This window comes from Ornithodoros turicata, chromosome 1 (genome assembly GCF_037126465.1).
Source record: "Ornithodoros turicata isolate Travis chromosome 1, ASM3712646v1, whole genome shotgun sequence".
Taxonomy (NCBI): Eukaryota; Metazoa; Arthropoda; class Arachnida; order Ixodida; family Argasidae; genus Ornithodoros; species Ornithodoros turicata.
In genome coordinates, this window is record NC_088201.1 from 215,699,710 (window position 1) to 215,727,451 (window position 27,742).

The 27,742-nt window shown below is 44.9% G+C and overlaps 1 protein-coding gene and 1 long non-coding RNA gene across 3 annotated transcripts in view; both read left to right on the top strand.

The window, feature by feature from the left end:
* The first annotated feature begins 889 nt into the window (after window positions 1–889).
* LOC135376484 (uncharacterized) lies at window positions 890–19,227 on the top strand. Of its 2 annotated transcripts, XR_010417707.1 has the most exons (7): window positions 890–969; window positions 1,347–1,380; window positions 8,079–8,117; window positions 10,269–10,310; window positions 12,825–12,860; window positions 14,079–14,132; window positions 16,627–19,227. It is a non-coding gene; the product is annotated as an uncharacterized LOC135376484 (long non-coding RNA). The 2 variants fall into 2 exon arrangements; XR_010417706.1 differs by lacking the exon at window positions 890–969 and having other exon boundaries at window positions 1,315–1,380.
* Window positions 19,228–19,672: 445 nt separating this feature from the next.
* Window positions 19,673–27,742, top strand: part of LOC135376491 (ELMO domain-containing protein C-like) — a 37,403-nt gene continuing 29,333 nt past the window's right edge. Inside the window, exons 1-3 of the mRNA XM_064609003.1 lie at window positions 19,673–23,927; window positions 24,520–24,591; window positions 24,680–24,745. Coding sequence (XP_064465073.1) covers window positions 23,879–23,927; window positions 24,520–24,591; window positions 24,680–24,745 — 187 coding nt within the window. The 5' untranslated portion in view covers window positions 19,673–23,878. The remainder of the gene's footprint in view (window positions 23,928–24,519; window positions 24,592–24,679; window positions 24,746–27,742) is intronic.

Below are 27,742 nucleotides of genomic sequence, written 5' to 3' on the forward strand. Positions count from 1 at the left end.
GATGAGGTGAAGTCAGGAAAACTTTATGAACGCGCACTTTATGAAAACTTTTTCCGCGCGTACACGAGATATCTTTCCTTCTTTTTGCAGCTTCTGTCTCTCACCTGGGCGGGGACTGTCCTCCTCTCTCGCCGGTGATACGCGCAACTTTTACGGGTATAACAATCGTTCCACTAAGCGTTTTCTGTGATTGATTACGCCAAACCTGCCAGCAAAAAAAAAAAAAAAAAAACGACTGAGCAATTTCACGAGTGCATTGGCAGTCGCTCAAAACCAACGCGACTTTAATGACGAATATTCTTCAATCCCTACGAACGTCACATTGAATACACAAATAGCTTGAAAATATTGAGGTGCGGTGAGGAAAATTTCGAAAAAAATTGTGAGGTGAGGTGAGGAAAAATTTCCAAACATTTTTTGAGGTGAGGTGAGCAAAATTTTTCTCCCAGAAAATTGGGGTGAGGGCTAGGCTCGTGAGGACAAACGCCCACCTCTGACCAGTGGTAAAGGATACTGATCCACTACTGAGTGCTGATTGACGGTCCTCTTGAAATCTCCACATAACCTGACTGTCCCATTGGGATATACGAAAAAATATGTGGGAGTAGCCCATTCACTGACATTGATATTTGTCAGGATACCTTCCTAATCTACTCGTTTCAATTTGGCAAATACTTTTCCGTGATTGCATGCAGCACTGGACGAGTACGAAGGAACTTCTTCCTTCCTTCGTTTCCTTTTACGCTTAAAGTTATTTTGGAATCGATGAGTTTCTAGAATCTTCTTCATCTTGTTGTTGACTTGAGAAGCTTTCGCTTCAGTCTGTGTCTTTGTGATTCGTTTGTTTCTTCAAGCAATCTGAATTAATTAATCCATTCTTGATCAAACAGTGCTGGTCCTAGATTTCTTCAACATTGAGTTGGATCATCGAACGTTTCTCTTGAAATATAACTTGAACTGTGTTATCAGGTAAGAAATATTCACTTGTCACACTTCGACATTTCGTGGATGTAGTTTCCAGTGGAATGTGGTTGAAATGTTTCGACTGAACACATATTGGGGGGCAATACAATACTTCTAGCCTGCGTCCATGTTCATTGAAATTACATGACCCTCAATACCTGGTTTTAGACAGCTGGGACATCGTCCCAGAAACACTTAAAATCCTTTACAAGAAACCATTTATTCGAAGTATTTATCATTATCTTGACTTATTTATTAAACCACCACAGTTCTTCCGTTTCGGACTCGCTTATCCATTGCTGTGTGTTAACTCGTATCCTTCAGACACTTAATGTTTTTCTTGCAGAAAAACAATTTCCTAAGATACCTTTTTTGCAAACCAGATGACAGCCATGTCCGGTTCTACCGCGGCACTGCGTAAGTACCCCTTCATGTTGACAGTATAATGGCTTCTGTCTGCGCTCGAAGATTTTGTTCAGAATCGTAAGCTCTTCGAGGCGGAGGAGAGTTGCACCAAGATAGGGGTGCAGGTACAAGTAAGAGTGGTACACAGGGAAAAATTTGGTGGAGTTGCAAAACATTTGTGGGCGTTCGAAGTGTTGTAGGTGCGGATAAATCTGTTGCGCTGTGCCAAAGATGATTTACTTGTTGGGAGTATCGACATCTACGTCCTCATACAGGGCTGCCCAAAGCCCCCCCCCCCCCTAAAAAAAAGTATCACATTGCAGCATGAGTGGTGAGTTCTGTACCACTGAAAATTTGCGTCAACATATTTATAAGCATGCACGCCATGTGTCGCGTGACGTGTAAGCAAGTAGCATCGCTGACGAGGTTTGCCATAAAATCAAAGGGTTACGTGGACCAGCTTATCATTGAGCCAACCTAGAAAAAGAAAGAATGATATTAAACGGTAGGAGCAACTTATTTATTTACAAATGGTCACACGACTTTCATGCACGAGAATGCAAACATACGAACATGGTAGAGGACCATATATACAGTTGACGTGGGAGTTTTACCATGAGGGGTAACAGGGTGATGGAAAGGATGCAGATACAGATAAAAATGAAAAGAACAAATACAAACGCAGGGGATGATACCCCTGCGTTTGTATTTATGTTCTTTTTGTTTGTATTTTTGTTATTTTCATTTTCACCTGTATTTGCTACCTCTGATGCTAAAACTTCCCCGTCAACTGTATATATGTTCCTGTACCATGTTCATATTTTTTCTAACCAGAAGTGCAGTCTCGTGCACGAAAGTCTTGTTTACCTTGTGTAAATTAATAAGTTGCTCCAACCGTGTAATATCACTCTTTGATTTATTCACCACCGGCAACCTGACATCGCCTATTTTTCTGCCTTCGTATCTTCTAGAAGAAAAAAAAGAGAGACATTGATTTACTTTCAGTCACATAACGATATAGCGTATGATGTACAGGAGTCGGGAGGTATTTGAGAAGGAACACTACTACGACTTGAGGTCGTTCCCTAGTCTGTTAGTACACCACTTCTTTAACACGCATTATGCATAACTTTACCTGGGCCTATTTCGACACACCCGATGCAAAATAGTTTCTTTCGTAGGTTGTTGTTTTATTAGGACCGCCTTGCTTTTCGAAAATTGTTCCTCTCTGAAGGATTCGGAAGAGTGCTTGGTTTTCACGTCTCCGTTAGAAAGAAAAATTGACATTGTGCTATTTGGTTACGCCATCGGACAAAAGAGATAGGAGAAAGGTGTCTCGCCTGGGGCGAGAAGAATGTCAGGAGCACTTCCCATGGGGGAGCTCCAGGCGTAAGAGTTCTGCGTGCCCAAATGGCAGGAGATACGTAACGGGTGTTGATGCACTGTAAGGGGCAAGGTGGCACGGGAGGAGGAAGCTGCGAGACAGCCCATGTCTCCTCAGAAAATCGATCATGAACGCACTATGTTATCCGACAGAAAATATGTACCGTATGTGATCCTCATGGAGCTGCTTTTATTGATAAGAGAACCGCGACTAGAATTTTGTCCCACTATAGGTATAGGCACACAGTATGCCGAAGATCCAACTAGATATCAACTGCAGGGATATAACTCCAGGGTGTTTGTTTCATTCAATTCAGATGTTATACCTAAAGGGTGGGCGCTCTAAAAGATGAAAGATGAAAGTCACTGAAAAGGTTAGCCAGCTGTAGGACTCGAACCTACCTCTTCTGGATTACCGGTCTGGGGCTTACCAATTGAGCTAAGCTAACACACCTCCCAGCCACTTCCAAGCGTGCGTCATCTGAACGGACAAACCAACCACTCTCTCTCACTCACTCATCCCCGTTTTCACACTTACATTTTTCTCACTCATACACACATTCATACGACAGGATAGACACAAGCGGCATCTGTTGAACATGAGACAATTGATGTGCTGAAGCTGGAACACATAGAAAGGACAAATACATACAAAGCCTCAAGTGCAGGTGTATGGTTTGTCCCTTCAGATGACTCACCCTTGGAAATTGCTGGGAGGTGTGTCACTATAGCTCAATTGGTAAAGCCCTGGATCGGTAATCCAGAAGATGTGTGTCCGAGTCCAACAGCTAGCTAACCTATTCAGTGACTTCCATATTTCATCATTAATTTCTTGGGCACTTGAGGCTTTGTATGTATTTGACCTTCCAATGTGTTCCAGCCAGGGCTAGGCACGATACGTAAAAAGTACCTTCGATACCAATACTCGAAACCCTTAAAAAAATACCGATACAAGATACAGAACCGAAACCGATTTTCGATACAGATACTCGATTCTGTATCGTCAATACTTCGATACATCACTGAAATCCCGAATATAATAAAGCTGGTGTTATGATTAGCGAAGCTTACATCAGTGAAATCCGAGTATAATAAAGCTGGTAATATGATTAGGGAAGTAAAAACAAAATATCCTATTTCTGGAACGTTTAGTGTATTTTTATAGAGCACACTTTCTGAAAGGGCTTAAACATATCCAAGCGTACGGATTTATTGAAGCTGCACTGTCTTGTTAGAACTTTAGATTGGACTGAAGCCATGGGTACTTTGAAATGATCGGTTCCATAAGCAGCCTAGCAAAAACAATTCTTTAAGATAATGTTCTTCATGCGTACCGGTCTGTGAGCACTTGTCTATACATACGAATAAACCTGAAGCTTTTTTTAGCTGGGTTTCGTTTGGTATTGCAGTACTTACCCTGTAGCCTCTGACTTTGCTCTGGGTGTGTCACAGAGCACGGCCAGTCCCCCACAGCTCTTGCAAAATCTGTATCAAAATACGTGTTACTGCGCACGAAGGAATCCGTTCGTCTGTATTGGTCGGACGCCACAAGCGTGTCCGGATTGGTTGCCGGAATTTGAAAACTGGACTTCGGCACTCGGTGGTTTCATTTGAAATTCGAACGGTGGACGCCGGGCCCGCGGCCGCCCGTGTTTTACGTTGGGACACAAGTGCGTTGGCTGTCTCATCTGTGTATGATGGTGTCTTTGATCGTGTTCTACTGTATCTCGACAGAAGCATCGGGCATCGAACAGTCAATCGTGTTGTCGTGAATTCTGCCTCAATGAACATGTTCGAGCGCCGTCACATCTGCATAGCGGCGGCAAAAAAATATGTTCATGAAGCAGCAGCATTCAGTGTTTGACATGTAGCAGGCAAGGAAAAAGATGATTAAGAGATTGTGCGCAATCCCGACACAAGGTCGCGTTCACGACACATGCCGGTCTCTTCGGATTCAATGTGCTACATTTCGGGCTTTGCAATGCGCCTTCCACGTTCTAAAGAGCACGCTGTATGGGACTTCAGATTGCGTCCCTGTTATTTGGACGACATTCATCGTTTTCAGTCGTTTCATCGTTCGCTCTCGTCTGCGGTCAGCTCACCTCAAGGTAAAACTTCAGAAGTGCTTTTTAGAACTCTTTAAAGAACAATGTCTTGTATCTTCGGCACCATGTTGGCCCAGATGGCTTTCATACTGACCCGGCCAAGACTGAGAAGGTCGTGAACTTGCCATCACCGTCAAGTGCGGAGGAGCTCCGATCGTTGTTGGGTTTAGGTCGTATTAACGCCGGTTGACCAGAGATTTCGCCACTATCGCCTCTCCACTGCATCGTCAGCTCGAAAAGTGCACCGCCTTTGCATGGACCGAGGACTGCGAGGCTGTTTTTGCCCACCTTAAACGCCTTCTCACACGCGCGCCAGTCCTCGCTATCCAGACTTCAGCCTGCCCATCATTGTGGACACGGATGCAAGCGACAGCGGTTTCGGTGCTGTTCTCTCAAGAGCAAAACGAGACCGAGCGGGTCTTAGCTTACGGAAGTCTAGCCCTAATCAAGCCCGAGAGGAAGTACAGACTCACACGCAAAGAGCTGCTCTCACTTGTCTATTTCGTTCGCATATTCCGTCATTATCTTCACGGCGAGGAGTTTGTCTGCAGGACCGACCACAGTGCACTACAATGACCCAGGTGCTTCAAGCAACCAGAAGGCCAGGTTGCACGCTGGCTCAAACAACTCAATGAGTTTCATTTTCGTGTTATTTACCCACCGGGAATACAGCGCGGGACCCATCGGGAAACGCCGACGCTCTGTCGCGAATGGCTTGCTCGTCTGCGAATATGGTCGCCCACAGCACTGTCCCATGCCGATTTATGTGCGCACCAGATGCGGGACCCAGTTCTGTCTGGGGTCATTCGTACCCAGTCGGACGGCGTCACGGCCCCGTCTCTTCAGGTCGAATCTAAGCACTACCTGCGCCAGAAACATTGTTTGGAAATCCTCGACAGCCGTTTAGTGTGGAAGAAAGAGTCCCACCAGTCCTCCCGTCCCTGTAGAACCAAAAACAATGGTTGCCGAAATCCTCAAATCTGCACATGACATCCCCTTTGTAGGCCACCTCGGTAGGGGGAAAAACGTTGGAGAAACTTCAATGCAGATTTTTTTGGGTCAGCATGAACTCCGGCGTCTCCAACTGGTGTACATCGTGTCTGAAATGCTGCTCACGGAAACTCCCGCACTTAACACCTCATGCTCCTCTGAGTCACCCGTATGTGGCTGCAGTATAGTAGTGACCGCTGAGCACAGGTCCAGTGGCTGATGTACGATTCCTTGTGGTCGTGTTTGTGTTTCGAGCGAGCTTGAGGGTGCGAGCGTCGAAGTCGATGATACAATAGTGTCTGACGAGGAAGTCTACGATGAGAATGCAGTCACGCGGTATACCCGGACAACGAAAGCAGGTAGAACGGTACTGGTGGTTCCCGGGACCGATATCTTCAGGTCCTGCGACGTCCAATGGGTTACCATTGACGTCGTAAACAGGCTGGGGTACAGTCGCTTGGGTCGGGGAACACAGCAGCAGTTGCTGCCAGATATCGTAGTTGAGGATAGTCACACTGGATCCCGAGTCTAGCAGCATCCTAACTAGCGAACCTTCAACGGCGCCTGTAATCATGATTGAGGGACCTCCCAGGTTACCGGTGGACCACTGTATAGGCGTTCCCAGCGAGGCCGAACAAGGAATGCTGATTAGTTTCCTGTTGCCGGATATCTGGGAAACCGGGACTGGGCTTATCCTCGTGGACATCGTGTACAACACTTTGCGAGGTGACTCGGATTGCCGCAGCGGTAGCACACTGGGACGTTTGCAGGGCGTGCACTTTGCAGAGGTTGCAAGGGCATTCACTTTCCTGTCCAATTTAGCTATCGCTGATCCAAGTCCCGCCAGTGGATCTATCGCGGGTGTGGCTTGTGACACCTACGCCACTGTGTGCGATGCTGCGGAAGGTGACAGCGGAAATTGGCGAATAACTGTAAGACTACTAGAAAAGCATCGGCAATTTGAAAAGCATCACCAAGCGTTGCATGGATAGCAGAGGTGACCTCGTCTCTGGTGGCAAGAGTTGAGGCAAAGAATAGACGGATCTCGTACCATGTTATCTCTCATTTGCGGCGAAGAACGGGAAGAGCTATAACTTTCGCTCGTCGGTCCAAGAACTACCTGGAGCTCCGGCGAAAAAGTGCTTCACCCAGGATTCGAAGTCCCCCTGACGAGTTTTCAGCTGCCATGTCACTAAGACGAATTCCACCGCTGCCACCAAAGTGTAGCAAGCCGAAAAAGGTGTGGGTTTATTCTTCGTCCGAATGAGATGTCCAGGCCGTTTCTAATCTAGCGAGAGTTCTGAGACACGAAACATATGTCGCACAGTCGTCGCGATGTTCATCACGCCCATTCCGCAACCAGGGGCCGCTACAGTACTATACATATAATTAATTTGCCGTGCGGCGGAATATTATGCATAAGCATTACACAGCACCTGTGTCAGGAATCAATGGAAGGTGTTGTACTACCACTCGACTGGCTCCATGCAAACGTGATACTTTTTCCCATAACTGACACGATAAACGTAGAAAATTATCGCCAATTATTGCCAAATATCGCCACTGAGTCCATACCCTGTAAATTTGCTGAACCTCACTTCCCATATGACCTACCGTGGTGAAAACGACCTCCTATTTGTAAATTAATACGGGTTCGGCAAGAATCGTTCTCATTTTATTTCTTCAAAATCGGAAGCCGTCTCGCTTCCGATGCACGATGTATGCAGAGTGTTGAAGGTAAAAGTTCTGAATGAGTGGCTGTTTGAGCTCGGCATTAAACATGATGGGTGAGACGTGTTGTGGTTGGCGATAGTGACACAAGAAGTCTCACGTTTGACTGCAACGAAGTGTTGGAGCCTAATGTTTCCTTGTTTCGTTGCATAATGAGACGAAATGAGATTGCATAATGAGACGAAAATCGTCCTCTGGACCACTGCTGTTCAGGTCTGAGTTTTATTTTATTTCCTCGTACATCAACCAATGCTTCTTGGATCATTCTTGGAAGTGGATTCAAGCCACTTGGACGGACATCGACAAACGCGAAACAGACACGTTGCTCAGTGATGTCCTATTTTGAAACACGGTCATTATAGGACCCTGCAGATATATAGACATTTTTAGATATAGGCCCTGGATTTTTAAAGCTGAAACATCGTAGCACACCAGTGACTTCTTCCTGTGGACATCACTTACTGGTAGATGCTGACGCTTTCATTTTTATTTTTATTTCAGAAAGTCCAAGTGCTCAGATATCGTCAGCTTCCGACTTGGGTATGTGAAAAACAGCAACGTAGCGATGCATTCTTTTTTTTTTTTTTGGGGGGGGGGGGTCTATGGGACATGTTTGCCATGGGTTCTTCGGTACATGTTTATACGAGAAAAATAAAGTTAGGACCAGGAGGCGCGAGAAGCTTGCTCTTCGTTCACTTCTTGGTTATCACGAGATCGAGTACAGTCGTTCTGATATTTCAACGAAAGGAATGATGCTGCGGTATTATCGCTAGCTTGTAGACCTCATGCTAATTCTGATTATACACCTGATAATTCTACATAGGGGCAGGGGGATGTCACCCTCATCTCCCTTTCCCAATAGCATTCCCAAACGTACGGTTTTGGATCAGGGGTTAAATCCCCCAAACTTCCCCTCTGGCTATGTCCGCGTTGATAAATGCTTTGCAGCGATTCAGCGGCAATTCCATTCGATTACGTCGTGAACGTCCACTTTGTAGCGACAGTTCTACTAACATGTGCACTGCAAACTCTTTCCCATGTAAGGAGTTGAGGAAATGACGACGAACCAGACAAGGCTATCAAATTTGACATTTAATTGCAACCTGCAAAACCAACCGAAATGCATGTATGCGCAGCACACGTACCATTAACAGACATGACTTCGCATATTCACTGTCTTAACGGGTAACTGGGACTTTCATGAGTCGAGAGTGTACATACAGAGATGATTTAAGCTATTGAGGAAGTGCTTTATGTGGTGTTGCGCTCTTGTGGGCAGCCTGTAACAATAACAGCTACAACACCACGCACAACCACCAAATTAAAAAAAAGCGAACAATCTGTGGCTCCGAAATGGAAACAAGGATAAAGCGTTTTGACTTCAATACTCACGCTACATAAGCTCATGAAGCGAAATGATTGGTCCGCGTAACACAGGCAGGAACTTAATATTTGGTGGCGGTGGTGGTGGTTTTTTCTGAGTTTTCCTCTGACGCTTTCAGGCATATATGTTGGCGCACTCTCAATATGCGTGCAAGGTATCAAAAGCGCATAGACACGGTTGGTGATAAATGTGTTAGTGTCTTACAAGTTTGTCTACGAATAGGACAGGGCAGAGAAAATGAACAGGCCGACAGCACAGCATAAGCAGCTCTCGTCCAGGAGACGCACGCGTATGGCGCTGCTGAGAGGAGATCGTCATTTCGTACTCGGACGCCTTGTGCCTGTGTTCCCGCAAATAGACCACTGATATTCTCCCCCAGCTCTGCTGAGCAGACTTATACAGCGCTCCCTTTTCGAATGCCTCGATATGCCTCTTGTCAAGCTGGCGCATTTCTTCATCGAATGAGCCTTGATGTGGGTTTCTGCTGCGTCATGACGTTACCGCTTGAGACAAGTCTACAATGCTCCCCTGTCAAGCAAGTGCTGTCATTGCTGTGCTGTAGCGCGTGCACTCCACAAGTCCTAACAGTTGCATTTCATTTAGTAAGGCGACTTCGACGGACATAAAAAAATAAACATGAAACAGGCACGTTGCTCAGTAATGTCCTCTTTGTAAACACGGTCGTTTTCAGGCACAGAGTTACAAGTAGCTCGTTACTGTAACTTAACACGGTACTTTTGCGGCGTGGTAACTTTCAGAGGAACTCGTTTCTTTTTGAGGTAGCTTTCCAAAGTAACTCAAACTAAGTTCCAAGTTACTTTTAATTCGCTTTTTTCCGTTTTTTCCTCATGACATTTTATGCGATAAAGTGTGATATTCAATCAATAACAGTATTCTATTCAGGAAGTAAGAACCGCTGCCACTGTAATGAAGCCATTGTGCGCCCACAGGGAGTAAGATGCAAAGCGTTCGAATTCTTGGACATAAACTAAAACGATCTAAGCGTGTTGCACTCCTCCGCATGCAACTTAAGGTCGTATTCAACTGCTCACGCGCGCTGTGCCTGTGAGTGCTTTTTTGTGTTGGACGTAAATTGGAAGTAACGCCTTCTTTCTTTGAAGTAACATCGTAACTGCGAGTTACTTGTAACGAGTTCTTTTAGACTAGTAAATTTTCGATCTATAACGTTTGTAGTATTGAGACCCTGGATTTTGAACACCGGGACTTTGCGTCCCACCAGTCGCCTCTTCTTATGGCACCGCTTTTTGGTAGGTAATGACGCTCTGCTGTTTTAATCCGTATTTCAGACTCGTCAAGTGCTCAGACGTCGCAGGCAGCTATCGGCTCGGGTGAGTGACAGACAGCAGCGTAGCAAGGATGATATTTCAGGAGGGGTTCTATGGGAACGTTACAAAGGATATGTGGATGTCACCCTTGTTGCATCGCAAGTGAACCCTGTCGTGATCCAGTCAGAGCTCAACTTTATTCACGAGCCCAATAAAAAAAGTACATGTGCCTTTCCGTTGGCACATGCGTCTTCTACACTGCACAATACACTCCCCTTCCGTGGAAGATGTTTATGGGACGAATCGTTTGTCGCGCTGCGAACGGCATGGGTGTGGACGGGACGGGTCCGGGTCGTGATGGTCACAGTTAACGTGTACGTCTCTCACGGCTGACGCTGGTGGCTGCTGTGAGGCAGTGGCTGAAAGCCGTGTTGCATTCCACGTCCTACCATGTGCGCTCGGGAAACTCTGTCGTTGCATCTCTCTTGGCGGTCTGAAGTGTGGTGTGCCTTTTGAACAGTTCCCCGGGAGCTTAATTCTCACAAAGTCTCCGGCACGAAAATGGGGTCTTTGACTATCCTGCTTTTGTCCAATCGTGCCTTCGACCTTTGTTGATAAGCGATCATACGCTTCCTGTCCATTTTCTGTACGACAACACCATCCAACGCGCGGAAACCACTATGTCTAGGGATGTCCTCAGAAGTGTCCCGTGGAGCAGATCGGCAGGAGAAAGGTGAGTGGCTGCATAAGGCGTGCTACGGTACACACCGAGAAACTTTGAGATCTCGATGACCGTTGAACGTTGTCATGCAAAACGGTGATGGCTTGAATGCAATCCTTTATAATTCGGTTGAACCGCTCAATCTGTCCGTTACCTTGGCGATGGTAGATACAAGAACGGCTCAATACCCATCGACTGCAAAAACATTTTGAAAGTGCTGGGCCCAGATTGAGTCGCAAATGACCAACTCAGGGTATCCTTCCCTAGCGAAGAGGCCCGTAAGGAAGTCGATGATGGAGTGCGATGTAACCGTCGACGCTAGGCGGGCTTCCGGCCATTTACTATGGTAGTCCACCAAAGAAATGATGAATCGATATTGAGCAGGCAACGTGTTGAAAGCATAGATCGAGAAGCTACAATTCTTTACGAGTTAAGTTACCATGTGAAAAATGTAGCTAAGTTAGTAACGAAGTTCTCCAGCCTGAAATGTAACTCGCTGTTACTGAGTTTATTGAAAAAATAACGAGTTACTTGGGACACCAAACAGCACTACACAGGAGCAGCGCGAGTGAGCAGTTTGTGACCTTGAGTTGCATGCGGAGGGGTACAACACGCTTAAGAACCACATGTCCCGGGACCCAACTTTTCGGGACCCAACTTTTTTCGGAGAACAGAATTTCGGACCGAATTCGGTCCGATCTCGCCTAGCCAGATTCCTCCTCCGAAATGGGAAGTGACGCCGACAGTAGTGTTTGAGTAGAAGCATCCAATGACTATTCAGCCGGAAGGAGAACCATAGGAACCATGGTGTAGTAATCTCTATGAATACAGCGATTATAGCATTGAACTGGATGGTTTAAAGGCAGTGTCCCCTAAAGTCAGAAGTCATCGGCCGAAATTCGGGGTGCATTTCGGCAGCATGCCTAGCAACGCCTAGAACATGTGCGCGGACGTATAGTCGACAAATCTCGACTAAACCGAGATGTCACCTAAGTATGGGCTAAGTCAACGTCGCATTTTTCTGGTGCTCTAGAGCATGCGCTCTGCCATTCCTAACAGTCTCATTTCATTAGGTGAAGCGACTTGGACGGACATCGAAAAACGCAAATCAGGCACGTTGCTCAGTGGTGTGCTGTTTTGAAACACGAACACTTTCAAAGACCCCGCAGATATACATGGTGTTTACTTTTATTCGTTACAGAATTTTTTTAAGCTAGCAGAGCAATTACGGTTGAGAGTTTTGCAGTTCAGCTCTACCGCCAGGCTGACATCACCTCGAAGAAAGAATGCAACTACAGGAGGACTGATTTATGAATTATTGAATTGGGGAATTTCGGGCAAAAGCGGGAGATCAGAATCAGAGGCTTTCCTAGTTTAAAGCCATTCCACGTTTAAAAAATCCTGAAACACGGACCTGCCTTAAAATCTCCATCTTCCAATTGTGATATGCAAATGTGCCCCACTAACAGTTTTAGAATATTCAAAATCCGCGGGTGGAAGCCTTCACGCACGTGCTTGCTCTGGGACTTTTTAGACATGGAATGGCTTTCAACCAGGATGGTCTCTTATTCAGATCTCCCGCTTTCCCAATATACACAATAATTAGAACTAATTAATAAATTCTAGTACTGTGTCATTTTGTAGTTCCATACTTACTTCGCGGTGATGTTAGCATGTCCGTAGAACTCAAATGTTGAAAACTCTGTAACGAATACAAATAAACACCTTGTACAGTCATTTTAGGAGGTACACACTGAATTTTGAATGCTGGGACATCGTTACCTACCAGTTGCATATTCCTATGGAGATCGCTTTGTGGTATATGCTGAAGCTCTATCGTTTTAATTGTATTTCAGCAACGGCAGATGTTCAGGCGTCAGCTACCGACATAGGTACGTGACAGACAGTAGCGTAGCGAGGGAAATATTTGGGGAGGGTTCTGTGGGAATTTTGCATGGAGCAGGAGGACGTCACCTTCATTCTCCTTTCCCAAAAGCACTACCAAAGGTAGGTTTTGGATAGAGTGTTGAATTCCCAAAACACCCCGCTCTGATTACGTCAGATTGGTGACAGACTCATTGCACCGATTGAACGACCATTTCATTCCATCCCATCGTGAAGGTCAAAAGTGTAGCAACAGTGTCTACTGACATGTGCACTGTCATGATGTGCACATCTAAAGAAGTGTAAGATACCGTTGAGAACGGAGTAAGGCCCGGTTTCACCAACGCCGATTAACGCTTGAACTGAGATCAACGGTTCCTTAACTTGAATTTAACGCTTAACTTTCCTTCACAAAAGACAGCAATTGTTACTGAAACATTCACCACGTAACCAAGTAACATTTTGTAAAAAAGAATTGAGCGGTAACTTCACGTTTTAGCAACGCTTGATCTTTGTTCAAAGTTAACCAGCGTTGGTGAACCCGGGCCTAAGAATGCCACCAAGCGTCGCCTCTGAAATTCCGCGTACGACCGCAAAGCAAACGTCCCATGGACGGACACAGTACTACACGAGTCGAGAATGTAAATAAAAAGGGGATTTCCGCTATTGAGGGAGTGCTTTATCAGTGTTATCGGTGTGCGTTGTGCTGTTCTTGTACGTGTTTTCCTCTTGCATTTCAATACAGTTTATGAAACTTGTGTCGACATGGGTTCTAATGCGGCAGCAATTCTATGAACTCGAGGCAATAATGCACACTTTATGAAACAATATATTAATTTACGACATTATCTACTGACATGTCGACCATGGTTTTGAAACCGTCCACAGATTCCAGCACACATCACCGATCCATGCAGTGTTTTTCAAATAACATATGTCTTGTACAAGTTTAGCATTTCTGCGCAAGCAGCATATGTTGAACGGGAAATATATTCTCGCAAACACAATTGATAACTGCCATTATGGCAGCAATGTGTCGAATTCTACATGTTATAGGCTCGATGTTGCCACTTCGAGACTCATATCCCACAGCCGGATGGATGGTCCCATCAGAATATGACGCTGATGGAAACGTTAGAAGAGTTGCAGATTGTGCGCAGTCCACAAGTTCTGATTGACTCACTCATTTACCTGTGTTGCTTATTGCATTGTATTTTGTACCGCAGAAGTTGCTGCCGCTCGTGCTGAACGTCCTGAGGAAGTAAATCTCGTCGACGAATGTGAGTGTGAATATGGTTATCGCTATTTCTTCAGTGGGTAACTGTGTTACATGTCTTATCGCCCTACTACATCACGACATACAGTGTAACGTCCCAGCCACTTAGATGTTAACTATCCCGTGCAAACAGTGGTTTGAAAACCGCAGCGAATACGGAGCGCATACACTTATAGTGCCGAAGCGAATACGAAGCGAACAACGGATTTGGATATTCGAATACGAAGCGAATAAGTGTAGAACCGTAGCGAATACGAAGCTAATAGCTCCAAAATGGACCGGTTTGCACCCCTAGGCGGAGTGGAAAACGAGAGCGAACCTACAGGAAATGTTAGCAGATAAATGATTCCTGGATGCCGTATCCATAATACGTATTGCATTCCTGCTCTTTATTAGCAGTGCCTGGTTACTGCATATGCGACACTGTTGTTGAGCGATGAGGTTTAGATGTTGTTTAGTGCAGTGAAGACAAGAAAAACAACGTGAGTCTCCGATTCGTGGAGACCGAACCCCTAATACAGTTCGGGTAGACACTATGCACCGCCCTGGGCAGAAGCTCGTTGCAGTACCAAGCCTTTTAAAGAGACAAGTAAGTGTTATTCAATGTCCACATCGTTCTGGTCACATACGCTGCATGAGTTACAGCACCGACACCCGCATAACAACTGTCACACGCTACATAGTTCGGAGTAACAATAAACAAATCGCAAATCTCGACTGGGTCAAGTCTTACCTGAAAATCGCCTCAACCACGTGCAGGTACGACAGGGAATGCATTGTGCGTCCCGATTGTCTATAAGACAATCATTCGTCCAGCAAGTAAACAGGTCGTCTTCACTGCAAGAAAAAAATAATTCATCCCCCGCAAGGCTTTTTCTGTTTTTTTTTTTCAGCAGAGAGGCACGGACAGAAGAAACAGGTAGGAAGGCTGCGTACTCACAACTGAATGAAAATTTTATTGTTGACACATTTAAATAGGTAATTTCCAAGGCGTAGGTATCTCACAAACACGTGAGCACTAGGAACATTAGGGCACGTGAAGACTAGGAATTATTATCGAGATCACGGCACCGAATATACCCTGCCGTAAACAAAACTGACAAGAAGATTAGAGGTCGTCAGATACAACACAATAATAAATGGGTAGAATGTACACAAGGGGCTGTCTTCACTATCCCTTTATCACGCAGTAAAATCTGTTTAGGCCAAAAGTGCGGATGTATAAACACGAGGTTGAGAGAACACACTGCTGCACAAAAATCTAGCACCTCGTCTGGTCATCAGCCAGTTCACTGCAAAAACTGCGGATGTGAACCAAAACTTAAAAAAGCAACAAAAAAAAAAGAAACTACAATAGTTGGTACTTTTGAAAACCAAGTTGATAGGGAGATCCTTGAAGCCTACTTGATTAACAAAGCTAGTGATAAATGTGTAAGCGTACCATCCATCGATCTCATACAAGCTGAGATAATGTATCTCGATAATGAATCCTAGTCTTCACGTGCCCAAAGTTCCTAGTGCTCATGTGTTTGTGAGATGCCTACGCCTTGGAAATTGCCTATTTAAATGTGTCAATAATAAAATTTCCCTTTAGTTGTGAGTACGCAGCCTTCCTGTCTGTTTCTTCTGTCTGTCTGTCTGTTGCCTCTCTGCTGAAGAAAAAAAGAAAGAAAGAGAAACCTTAAGTATGACTTACCAACTACCCAGTTTCTCTACCCGCAAGGCTCATGGCGCTCGGGTTGAACGCGCCGATTTCTCTGTTTGGCTGAATGGTGACATCGAGAACACCGCTGACGTCACAGGGAAACGAAAATCGGATATAGGTTAAGCGCACGATGTCATTCATTAGTAAGTTCTAGTATATCGAGCGCTATCACCTTTGCGTACGTAACGGATAGCGTTGGTGGTTATGGGCCGTGCACAGAACCATCAACGCTATTTGTTACTTACGGAGTCGCCTTTTAGTAACGATGTACTAAAACTATCTATTTCCTCTAAAACGGGGAAGCTTCCACACTTAATAGTTTACGTGGACGATACCACAGTCGAATGCAGTCTGAATCCGAATACCCTGCGGATGTCCGGGACTGTCGCTTTAAGGAAAGTGATAGGATAAGTCTACTAGTTCGCTCAAACACTGTTTGCGGTGATTTCGCTGCACCACACTGACATTGCTTGTTCTTGCGTGATCTTCTTCCCGGCGAGTATTCAAGTATATTCGGTGTGCAAGGGATTGGATCGATTTGATTCGCAACCCGAATATCGAAATTCGTATTCGCTTCGGAATTATAATCCTACATATAAGTATTTGCGTCGATATTCAAAAAAATGGAATATTGCCGTGGCAACATCAGTGTCTCGCGAATATCCTGCGAATGTTGTGAATGTGTGAGTGTTGGCCACATACCGAAAGAACCATGGTCATGCACAAGGGCACATGTTGAACCATTTGTTAAGTTGTTGCTAGTGTTTGACATGAGGTCGGTGTCACTTTCCAGCGACTTCATCAGAGTAAGTATTAACTTCCGCATTCAAGATCGAGCAGCGCGACACTACTGTTTCCTACACTTTTGTGGCGTCACACTCGCAACATTAAACAAGGTACTTCACCTAACGTGTCACAAAAATGTGTTAAAATCTACTTGCATGAGAAGTCTCGGCTCAACGGGACACTTCCGCAATCTTTTACGAAGACGCAGGATCGCTTGGGATCAATACTTTAGGTGTCAACGTTGCTATCCATTTTATGATGTTCCTGCAACGTGGCAGTGCAATGTTCCTCCAATGTTGCTATGGAACAGTGCCTGAACGTTCCTTAGTCACATTCGAGCAACATTACTCATCCAAGCACCTATTCCGTAACATATAGTCGCGCAATATTTTGCAAGACAGTTGTGAACCGTGGTTAATGTCCCCTTCATATACACTCTAAGAAAAAAAGGTTGAAAACGGGTAGAATCGCAACAGTTCTCCCCGACCTATTTTCCCTCTACCGACTTCAGGTTGAAGTTGTGCTGTTTCTGCCCTTTTGCTCAACTCTCTCCCCCTAACGGTAGAACCACTGTGGCAATCTTGGCACTATTAGGGTTCAAGTGACCCTTTTTTTCTTTTTGTGTGTTTCGTAGCAGGGTTACTAATGGAAGTGTAAATGGGGTGACTCAAGCGACGAGAATAGTTGAGGTTTACTAATCCTGCGCACAAAGGCGTTTGGTCAAGCTTCGAGGTCACTGTTCAAGAGATTAGCCAGAGCGACCAAACACAGAGTGCAGAGTGTCTGCGCTTGCGCGGAATCGATGATTGTGTAAAAGGGGTCAGTATAGAGACGAATGCTGAAAGTGACAGACTGTCGGTTTGCACGTGGACATTGCTGCACCGAAGGCCATGCCTGCGGCCTAATGGCTATCCTGAGTCGGGTATTCGCATCTGCGTGGTGGAAGGTGTTATCGGTTCAGCTGCAATGGTATGAACATAAGCAAGGTGGAGTTAGGACAGAATCAGGTGAGTACTTTTGATATTCAAGATTTTTCTTCCTGAGCGTCTTATATGCAGTGATCAGATGCGTTTTGCGTGTTCGGGTTGATCGGCATGTCGTCTGACACTTTTTCAGCATCCTATGAAACTGCAATATGAGCAAATGCGTTTGTGTAATACACGCAGGTCACCATGACAACTTTAGCACCGTATCTTATCAGCGCCCGCCGGATGTGATTACAGGATCCACTTCGAAAATGAAGAAATGGAGCCATAACATACGGTGAGCCACTGTTTGATGGGAGAAGGCACTCATCGCTCGAGTCATGGTTTTTTAGATGTGCGCTGTGTTATTTATTTATTTATTTATGCTTGGCTTTTGTCCACTGCCGGGTTAGCCTTCTTTTTGCATGCTTATTTCTGAGGGAATCACACATGTAAACATATTTCTGAGGAGTGAAACATGTACCGTCGTTATTATTTATCGCTTATCTTAAATGCTCTATTAATGCCATTTACGTTTCAGTTGAAATCATCCGTCCTGCCACGTGTTGTGCCGGGCAGATATTACACACCGAGCGAAGATTCGTGTGTATTTAGAGCGACTCAGGAGTGTGAAACGTCAAGCCCTCAGAAGTTATCCCGATGCCCTTGTTATGGTTCATGCATGTGGAATTTATGTGCAAGACAGTCCATGCAAGTGCTGTGCAGTCTGATGGATGCAACAATGGAGTCGTTTGTGTTGTGTTGTGTTTTCTTTCGTGTCTCCGTGCCCAGGCTTCTTCAAAATGGATGTACCTTTCGCATTGGTAAGCGCAAGTGTACGATTCCAATTGTGACGTGCTAATAAAATGCTGTGACCAGTAACAGTTGTCTACGTATATATTCTATCTCATCCACACAAATAGTATACGTCAAGTTCTTCTCAAAAGCGGAGTCAATATTTCCCTACAAGATCTAAATGCCCCGTCATTACGGGTAGAGATATGCCACCGGTAGGCACAGCACGAATAATAGCAGAGATTCTTACCATTTCGGGTAAAAAATTATCTTCCAATAAAGGAGAACAGTTCTACTCACGGTAGAACTATCTTCCGGGAATGGTTGAATATTTAGCGTCAAGATGGGCAGAAATTTCTCATCCTTGGGGTAGAGGTGTCTTCCATATGGAGAGAAAAGATAGACCCCTCCGAGGAATAACAGTTAACCATGTAGGGGCAGAATTTTGCCACTAACAGGGTAGAATTCTCTTCTCACTCAGGGGTAGAACTGTTCCACCTGTGGGGTAGAAATGAAGGGGTAGAAGTGTTTCTACCCCTCACTTTCTACCCCAAAAGGGTTGAGAATCTGTGACAACACACTTCTACCCCAAAAGGTAGAAAATTACACCTTTTTTTCTTAGAGTGTAGTTTGTTGCCAGCAACGATGCTGGAGAACATTTCCGCAACATTGCGACAGCGTCCCAGCCACATTCCTCCAACACAAATAAAACATAGAGGGAACGTTTGTGTTATGTTGCTGCAACATTGAGACAGCGTCACAATCATATTCCGTCAACGCAAATAAATATGGAGGAACATTTGTGTTATGCTGCTGCAACATTGAGACAGAGTAACAGTAACATTTTCCAACACAAATACAATATTGAGGCAACATTTGTGTTATGTTGTGTTATAGTTTTTCAACAAGATTACACTATTAAGGCAGCATTTTTGTTATCTTGCTGCAACATTCAGGCAGCGTTATAGCCATATTTTCCAACACAAATACAACATTAAGACAACATTTGTGTTATGTAGCTGTAACATTGAGAAATGATTACAGCCATATCTTCCCAACACAAATGCAATATTCAGGCAACATTTCAGTTATGCCGCTGCAACATTGAGACAGGATTACAGCCATATTTCTCCAACAAAAATACAATATTGAGGAAACATTCGTGTAATGTTTCTGTAACGCAGAGACAGCGTTACAGTGATATTTCTCCAACACAAATACAATGTGCTGGCAATATTTGCGTTCTATTTCTGCAACACTGAGACGGCATCACAGCCACGTTTGTTCAGTGCAAATGCAATATGAAGGCCACATTTGTCTTATGATTCTGCAATGTAGAAACAGCGTTACACCCATATTTTTTGGTGCCAGCAGTTTAGCTTAAAGAGCTAACACTTGTGATGGAGAGTGCAGATTCTAGAACCTCGTGAGTATTATTTACAAAATGACATCAAATCGAGAACTCAAGCACATGCAGTGACATTCCCAACGGCACGCAACACATGTTCCGTGCCACGCGACCCTCCTTTCAAGCCTGAAAAGGCGAATCAGCAGAGCCTTACGATTCACATACACCAGCGCCCCACAAACTGAACAGAAACACAAATTCAGGTTGTATAGCATGATTTCACTATTGCACATTATGAATTATTTTGAAAAGTAATATGTCCGCTCATAATACTGCTGAGGTAAACGCGTGACGTCTGATATTGCTTAATGCTTCAGGCTCGATGCTGCACTAAACTGTAGGCTTGTCAAAGTTTAAAAGTGCATGTGTTTTTGACTCCTTATTCATTTCGCAAAATACGGCGAAGCGATTGCCAGGGCTGTGAGCCTCAACCTTCCAAGCATACGGCGAGCTCCTCTACATGTATGGTCACCTTTATACCAAATGCAATAATAGATATACGGTTGCCCACTCCCCCCAAAAAATGAACAGAATGTACTTAAGACATTCTAGGCTACATTGAAGAAAAATTATTCTTCTCGGCTAGCTATGATAACCAGTAAAAATGAATGTGTTACGCCTGCATCAATAAAATCTGAGCTTTCAATGGCGGTCACAAGCAGATGCATGAAAGCCTACGGAAATTACACATAAATGTTAACTGCGACCAAAACAATTCTCAACCGGAACGCAATGCTGCAGTCATACAACTTATCCATCAAAAACCAAAGAGCCAGCCGTTCTGCAGCCATTTTACTCATTCATTTTGCGTTTTCGATCATCTTGTGAAGTAAAAAGGTGATTGTTACGAAAAGTACTTTTCAATTAGAAAGCGTGATCCCCTTAAGAACACACTAGTGAGGTTCATTCACGCAACAATTGAATACACTCTCTGCGGTCGTGTCTCAAGGAGGGAAGAATCTGTCACACATCTCCTCCGCCTCAATGTCAACCGCAGTCAGTCACCGCTGTTCAAAATGAACCAGCAAGCCATACCCTTATTTTCTACATGAATCGTTGAGTCAGATATTCGTCACCTGCTTCTCGACTGCCGCCGTTCCAAGTCCTTTCGCGACAAGCTCAAGTCTCGCCTGACCAGCCTCGGATACTCTCGCAACACTAATTGGCACGCGGAGCAGTGGTGTAACCGTGGTGCTTCTCCACTACCTTCCTGATACCGGTCTCTTCAGCAGTCTGTGACATCGCGTGTGTGACGGCGAGACACTTTTGACCTCGGACCCCACATCGCCTGACTCTTAACTGCCCCAGGAATACACACTAACGAATTATTTAATAAGGAACAGCAAGACGTCTTTTCCCCCGGCTGACTTTTCCTGTGAAAATAGATCCCCCACCACCCTTGAGAACAGAGTGATAACTGGTATAGACACCAGGATGGCACCTCGATGGCACTTTGTTGACTCTATGCTGCCTTAGATGACCCCTCCAAAAATAAAATTAACAAAATGCAGTGTATTGCTGAACCAGTAAAGAAAAAGTAGACTTTCTGCTGCGTATCATGCCGTACACGTGATTGTATTACTACAGTCAACACAGTATTGTAAATTCGACGTAGAAAAAACGTTGGATATCAACAAAATGAATGTTGAACCGGCGATGACAGCGAACGTGAAATCATGTCAAATGTTCGCTCGAAAACACGTTAATTTAGCAAGTGCCGATCAACGTAAATTTAACGTATATGAAATGCAGTTTATATGTGAATACAACGTACCACATTGTACGACATGAGAGCATAAAATAAACAGCGCTTTACAACGTTCCTCCAACGCTGTCATGACGATAAAAATTACACGTTCAGTGTAATTTTACATCTATTTTAGTATATCCCCTTAACACTTTGAATATCCCTGTAGACATCCCAAGTCTAGTATAAAAATAATTTCGCACGAAAGTGGGGAATAGAATCACTTTATTACCCAAAATACATATGGCATAGGTGTTGACTTGAATTTGCTATAGCCCTCGTGTTTATCTTCTGGACTATTACTACCATATTCATATTTTCTTTGTACGATCTCTTGCAATGTTAACAGTAGCAGAATCACGCAAACTTGGTAAAGCGCTGTTCAACGGTTTGTGCGGCAGATCCGCATTGTTTGAGCCTGCTTTTTGCTAAAGGTATAAGGCAAAATTTTCGCAAAAGCGACGTTGTATATTCGACGTCTGTCCTCCTGTGGCTTTCCATTACAGTTATCGACGCTGTTTTCAAGTACGATAATCTACTGTTAATTTGTCTGCAACAAATCCACGTTATATTCACGTTAAACATTTGACATGCGGAATTGACTACGTAAAATGAGCGCGGAACCAATGTCCGCATTTTGCGTTCTACATTGTTCAGCAATATTCAACGTTAATTCTGCATTCTACCAACAATGTGTGTTGACTGGGACCATGTCGAGTATGTTGGTGAGTAACTTTCCTTTAATGGTTACTTGGCGCATTCCATGATAACATAAAATAGGAAGGCAACGAAGGTCACGAATAATATGAACTATGTTGGGGCGAACGGAAATAGCTTAGGAAAGGCAATGTCGATACCCTCTTTCACCACTGAAGCTTGTAAGCCGGCATGATCGTGCACAGCTGCTGCAATGCGTTAGTCTGTAGATCGTCGATCTGTGCAAGGTCCGTCGCAAAAATAAAATCAAACCTAATCGAATCCGACCCGTGTTTTTCCTGCAGACACCACGTGTGAGGTTTTCTGACATACATATATGATATGTCTCTGGTATATCTGATCTCTCTGATATATAACGCTCGCGAATAATGTCTGGAAGCGTTCCGTGAAATCGAGCTAAGGCTAATTTCGATAGTTTTCGCACAGCTAGTCCTACTGGTGCAACAGTCGCGGTTGCATTGCTAGAATGCCATCTGACAGACCATAGACATACGTGTATTACTGCGAATTAGGTATCGCTACTTTGACCGTCGAAAGAGAATGCACAACACTGTTAGAAATATTTATACCTTTTACGGTATAAACGGCTTGTCCTAGGGCGCATACCTTTTGAGGTATAAATGCTGTAGCTCCTTCGGGGTATAGTGACTTTATACCTGCCTGAAGGTATATTATTTGCACCTCATGGTATAAACATATATCCCCTTGAAGGTATATTTTCAAACCCAGGGTGTAATCTTCGAAAAGTGGAATATTCGATGTATTTCAGCACTAGATAAGAGTGGCACTTTCCTGATCCAGCTCGTAAAAAAATTAGAACAAAATAATATTGAGCCACAAGTGCTTTAATATCAACAACTACCGTGAGAAGGAAGGAGAGAAGGGAAATACCTGGACACACACGCACGCACACAAACGTACCCACAAACTCATATTCACAAAGTGCAGGTGTAAAATGTAGAGGAGAGCTCATGCAGATTACTCGCCACGCAAGAAGCAACGTGGGAGGATTTGGCGGAGAACAGATACTGGTATAATACATCGCAAAATGTGGGGCGCCTTCGCACGGCGAGCAACTGTATGAGTGAGGGCGCATAGATTTCGTCATTTCAGCAACAAATAGCCACGCTGCTATAAACAATTCCCCCTATTAATTACGATGCAACTGTATTACTGACTGTGTTTCTTAATTAAATTACTGCTTAGCTGAGATGGTACTGTCTCCACCACAAATTAATGTGGTTACCACAGGTTCATATCTAAAGGTATACAAAATACCGAAGGTATAAACGCAAGACAGAAGTACCTTATTATACCCTCAACTGGCGTGGAAGGTATAGCCTCGGCGATTTATACCTCCCACATGGTTTTAACGGGGTATAGGCGTTGGTGATGAGGTATAAATATGGTAGTTTAGTCCTGGTTTATACCTTCGTTTTACCTCCTCTATACCTTTTCTTCTAACAGTGAAGGAAAAAAATCTGCTATTCCATGCCACTGCGGCAGTCAGAACTCAACAAATAGAGAGCATCTCCCACTAAATTTCGATTTTGCATGTCAACGTTTTTTTGTTGCTTATGTCGTTTCCAGAGGCCCAGTGTTGGCCTGTGTATTAATTCTTCTTGCAATGGTTATCCTCGTCGTCGCCGTAAGAGCCTGGATGATCCTCAAGCAAGGTAGGAACATTGGAAATAGTATCTTCCTCAACCAGTATGTGCATGTTAAATGTGAAATAATGTGCCCTCCTTACCTCCCTGTAGCGTATTTATGCCAAAGCCAAATTTCAGAGAGCAAGATGTATTGGTGTCTTCCGACTGCCGAGTTAGTATCATTATCTAGCTAACGAGCATTTTTCTATGCCCGCTTTTGTGCTGAAGAGTGCAGCCTTACTGGCTTGTGCTCCAGGTATCACAGTCATAACCACGATGCGGCTGTGCGTAAGTGCAGAAAATGCGTCCAGAGAATGCACAGCAGAGATCCGAAGAATCATGCAGGTGATACACCGTTTGTCCCTGATGTGTCTGCTGAATCTCATCTGCTGAAAGCGTTCCTCTACTAATTTCTCTTCATTTCAGCGACTAGCTTTCTGACGTGCTGATAGGCGTGTTAGCGAAAATAAGGTTTCCCGAACAACATTTCGTCCGTCGTGGCAAATTTTGTGACGGATCAGACCGTTATCTGTTTCGAACTCAAAATTAGCGACGACGTTTATTTTGCAACAGTTCCCATTCGTTTCCTCCAAGTCCTGATTTTTGCTCGTCTTAACAGATACAGGAGACATCCACAATCGAATCCCGTCGGCGACACCACAGGTCACACATGGCACATCCACCACGACACGTAAGTATTAACACCAACTGGAAAGTTTGCCGAGTTAAGGATCAGAGACAATACTGACGTCCAAAATTTAATCCCAAATGAACCTTAGAGGATACAACGACGCCAAAACTGACACGTAGGACAACCACCACAACGACCACAACCACCACAACCAGTAAGTATCAACATCAAGTGAAACATTTGTGTATGTAGGGATAAGAGAAAATATTCCGAATTCTAAGACAATGAAAAAATGGCTAAGAAGCAACATGCTCATTGAAAATTATTCATAATGTAAAACCCCGACACTATATATAGGGAAGACGATGGGAGACTTGGTGTTGTGTCTGTCCCTTGGTGCTCCGTATTCTCGAGTATTTACATGATGGAAATTTTAAGATTGAATTTTAAGCATGAAGAAAGAATACCATCTTTCATAATGCCAAAGTAACATGGAAAAATCAATTACCCTAAATATCCACGTTGTCAGTCAGACACTCCAGAGAAACGCATTTGATGGCTTTGTTTTGGATGACCGGAAGACGCGACACGGGGTGGCAGCTGACGTCATGGAGATTTCGGCTCCCGATGAACACTGAGATCGCCATTGTCATGTTTACTGAATTTGCAATCTCCTTTCGTTCCATTGTCCATCGAAAAGCCATGAAACCGTGCTGATGCGCTTGGGATGAAATGAGTTGGGACACTTTCATGGATGCGGTTCATTACATACTGAATAATAAGGAAAAAAGAATTATTTTTCTTCAGGTCGTGCTTAGCCAGATAGAAGCCCTCGAAGACATATCGACCAAAGAGCTGGCCCCACAGAGCTCAGAGTTGATTAGTTCCCATTGGCCACTGTAAGCACGTGACCTCTCGTGCGCTGCCCCACTCGCGACGGCTATGATGTCAGTGCCGCATGAGTTTTCTTGTGTTCTTTTATTGGTGTTAACCAAATTACACAAAAGGAGTAGGGACTGTTGGCAAGAACGATTTAATTATTGCGTTTCCAAACTTTACCACTTACTAGCACCATGTCGTTACGGGGGCCCAAGCACTTGACCACTACCCCGACAGTCACGCGGCCATAGCAGCATACCACTACCTTCTCGCCTTTGTCATATCTCGTCTCTTCGCTGCACAGTTTTTAGTAACCCTCATAGGCTTGAGCAGGTCTACCAGTGTGCGGATTTCTCTGCCAAGAAACAATCCTACAGGCGACTTCTCCGTAGCCGCAGTTGGCGTCCTTCGATTCTGCATAACCAAGTCCTGGAAACAGCCCGTAAGGCATGTGACTGCATAGTCCCAGCTTGATAGTCTGAACGTGTATCCCTGCTTTCCCATTTGTTGCTGGGTGAAACGGGGCTGTGACTTTGTGTTTGATACCCATTCTTCTCAGAAAACCTTCGAATTCCTTCGATTTGAACTGGGGCCCGTTGTCACTAGTGCTCCTGGAAAGCTATACCTGCTGAACACTTCAGGAAGCAACTGTATAGCCTTGCTTGTGCTTGTTGACTGTGTTCAAAACGCTTCCGGACACTCTGAAAAAAAAAGAAGAAAAATGTCCACGCAGATGAGTAGGTACTCGCTATATATAGACTCTGCATAGTCGAAATGCACTCTTTGCCATGCTGTTTCCGGCTGCTCCCATTGAAGTACCTGACAAAGGGCAGCGTATTCTTGTGTAGTAAGCGCTCCGTGCAGCTATTCATCATCGCATCTATATCAATGCCTGGCCACCACACCATACTTCTAGCGATTGCCTTCATTCGTGATATTCCGAAGCGCCCTTCGTGCAGTTCCATGAGGACCCCGCTGCCACAGGTCTTTGGACTTAACACACTGTGTGCTTGAAGGATGCAGTCATGTTGCAGCGTGGACTCTTCACCACCCCAGTTCCGCTTCTTGGCTTTGTTTACGCCAGTTTTGAGTTCACGGCTCAGTTCTTGCAGTGCCCGGTCCTTCTTGTGCTCAGGCAATTTCTTTGTAGGTCTCAGATATGCTGCAAACGTATTGTAGTTGAAACAATTCAGCCTGATCCAGTTGTGGAAGTTCTTCACTGGAGCGGGGAAGAAGCGAGAAGGCATTTGCTTTGCCATGCAGTTTTCTATTGTAGTGTTTGATGCTGTACTGAAACCCTTGCAGATACACAGCATAACGTTGCTTTCTGGCAGCGGCTAGTATAGGAATGTTCTTCTCTGGTGCAAATATTGAGATCAAAGGCCTGTGATCTATCACTTGGAGGAAACTCCTACGCTACTAAATTTCGAAGAACTCTTACACCGAATATAATGCTCAGAGCCTCTTTGTATATCTGAGAGTACCTTTGTTCAGTCTGAGAGTGTCCTTTGTGACACTGTCTGTGGGTACCTAGCAAATAACAAGGAACATCGGTCTGTGCTGTGCACCACGTGCTCTACTGTGCTGTGCACGTTTATTGCGTCGTCGTCATCTTGATGGCGTCCACAGAGGGCGCTACAGGGCTCCCCCATCTAGAGCGCCGTCCGGCTGGAGACTGTCAGAAGAAAGGGACCATGTCAGTCTTTCTGGCTGTGTAGGCCTCGAGCTTCAGTGTGGCTGAAGGAATGGGAAGTTCAGAGTACGTGTTAGAGGGGATGACGGTGGAGACGTACGCTGGCTTCACGTGATCCAGGGCTACTGTGTCGTGTTCGCAACTAAGGCTGACGACGACGATCTTCGGGGAGCGGAAGAGCAGCAGGTACGGTCCAGAATAGTGCGGCGTATAAGGTATGTCTTTGCGTGGTCGGTCCTGATGAATACGTGCGAAGCGTTCTTGAGGTCCTGGCTGACGAAAACGGTGTGCCGTGTCGGCATGCGCGGCGAAACCGGGACGATGGACCGGAACAAGTCATGGAGCTTGTCAATGTACGTGGCTCGGCGCCTCGATGATGATAGGGCTCAGCGGGCCTCGATGTGAGAAAATCACCTCGGAGGCAGAGGGGGGACCGTGCACCAACTCCGCACAACTACAGCTAAGGTATTCTTTTTTGGAGGCTCTGATGCCCAGCAATGCGGAGGGAAGTGTTGGCTCCAGTGCGCGGGGACAGCGCGGCCAGTGAGTGTCACCTTCAGCAGACGCTCCAGTCGTTCGACTAGCCCATTCGCCATAGGGTGGTAGGCAGTCGTGTGAATGTGGCGAGTTCCGAGCAGC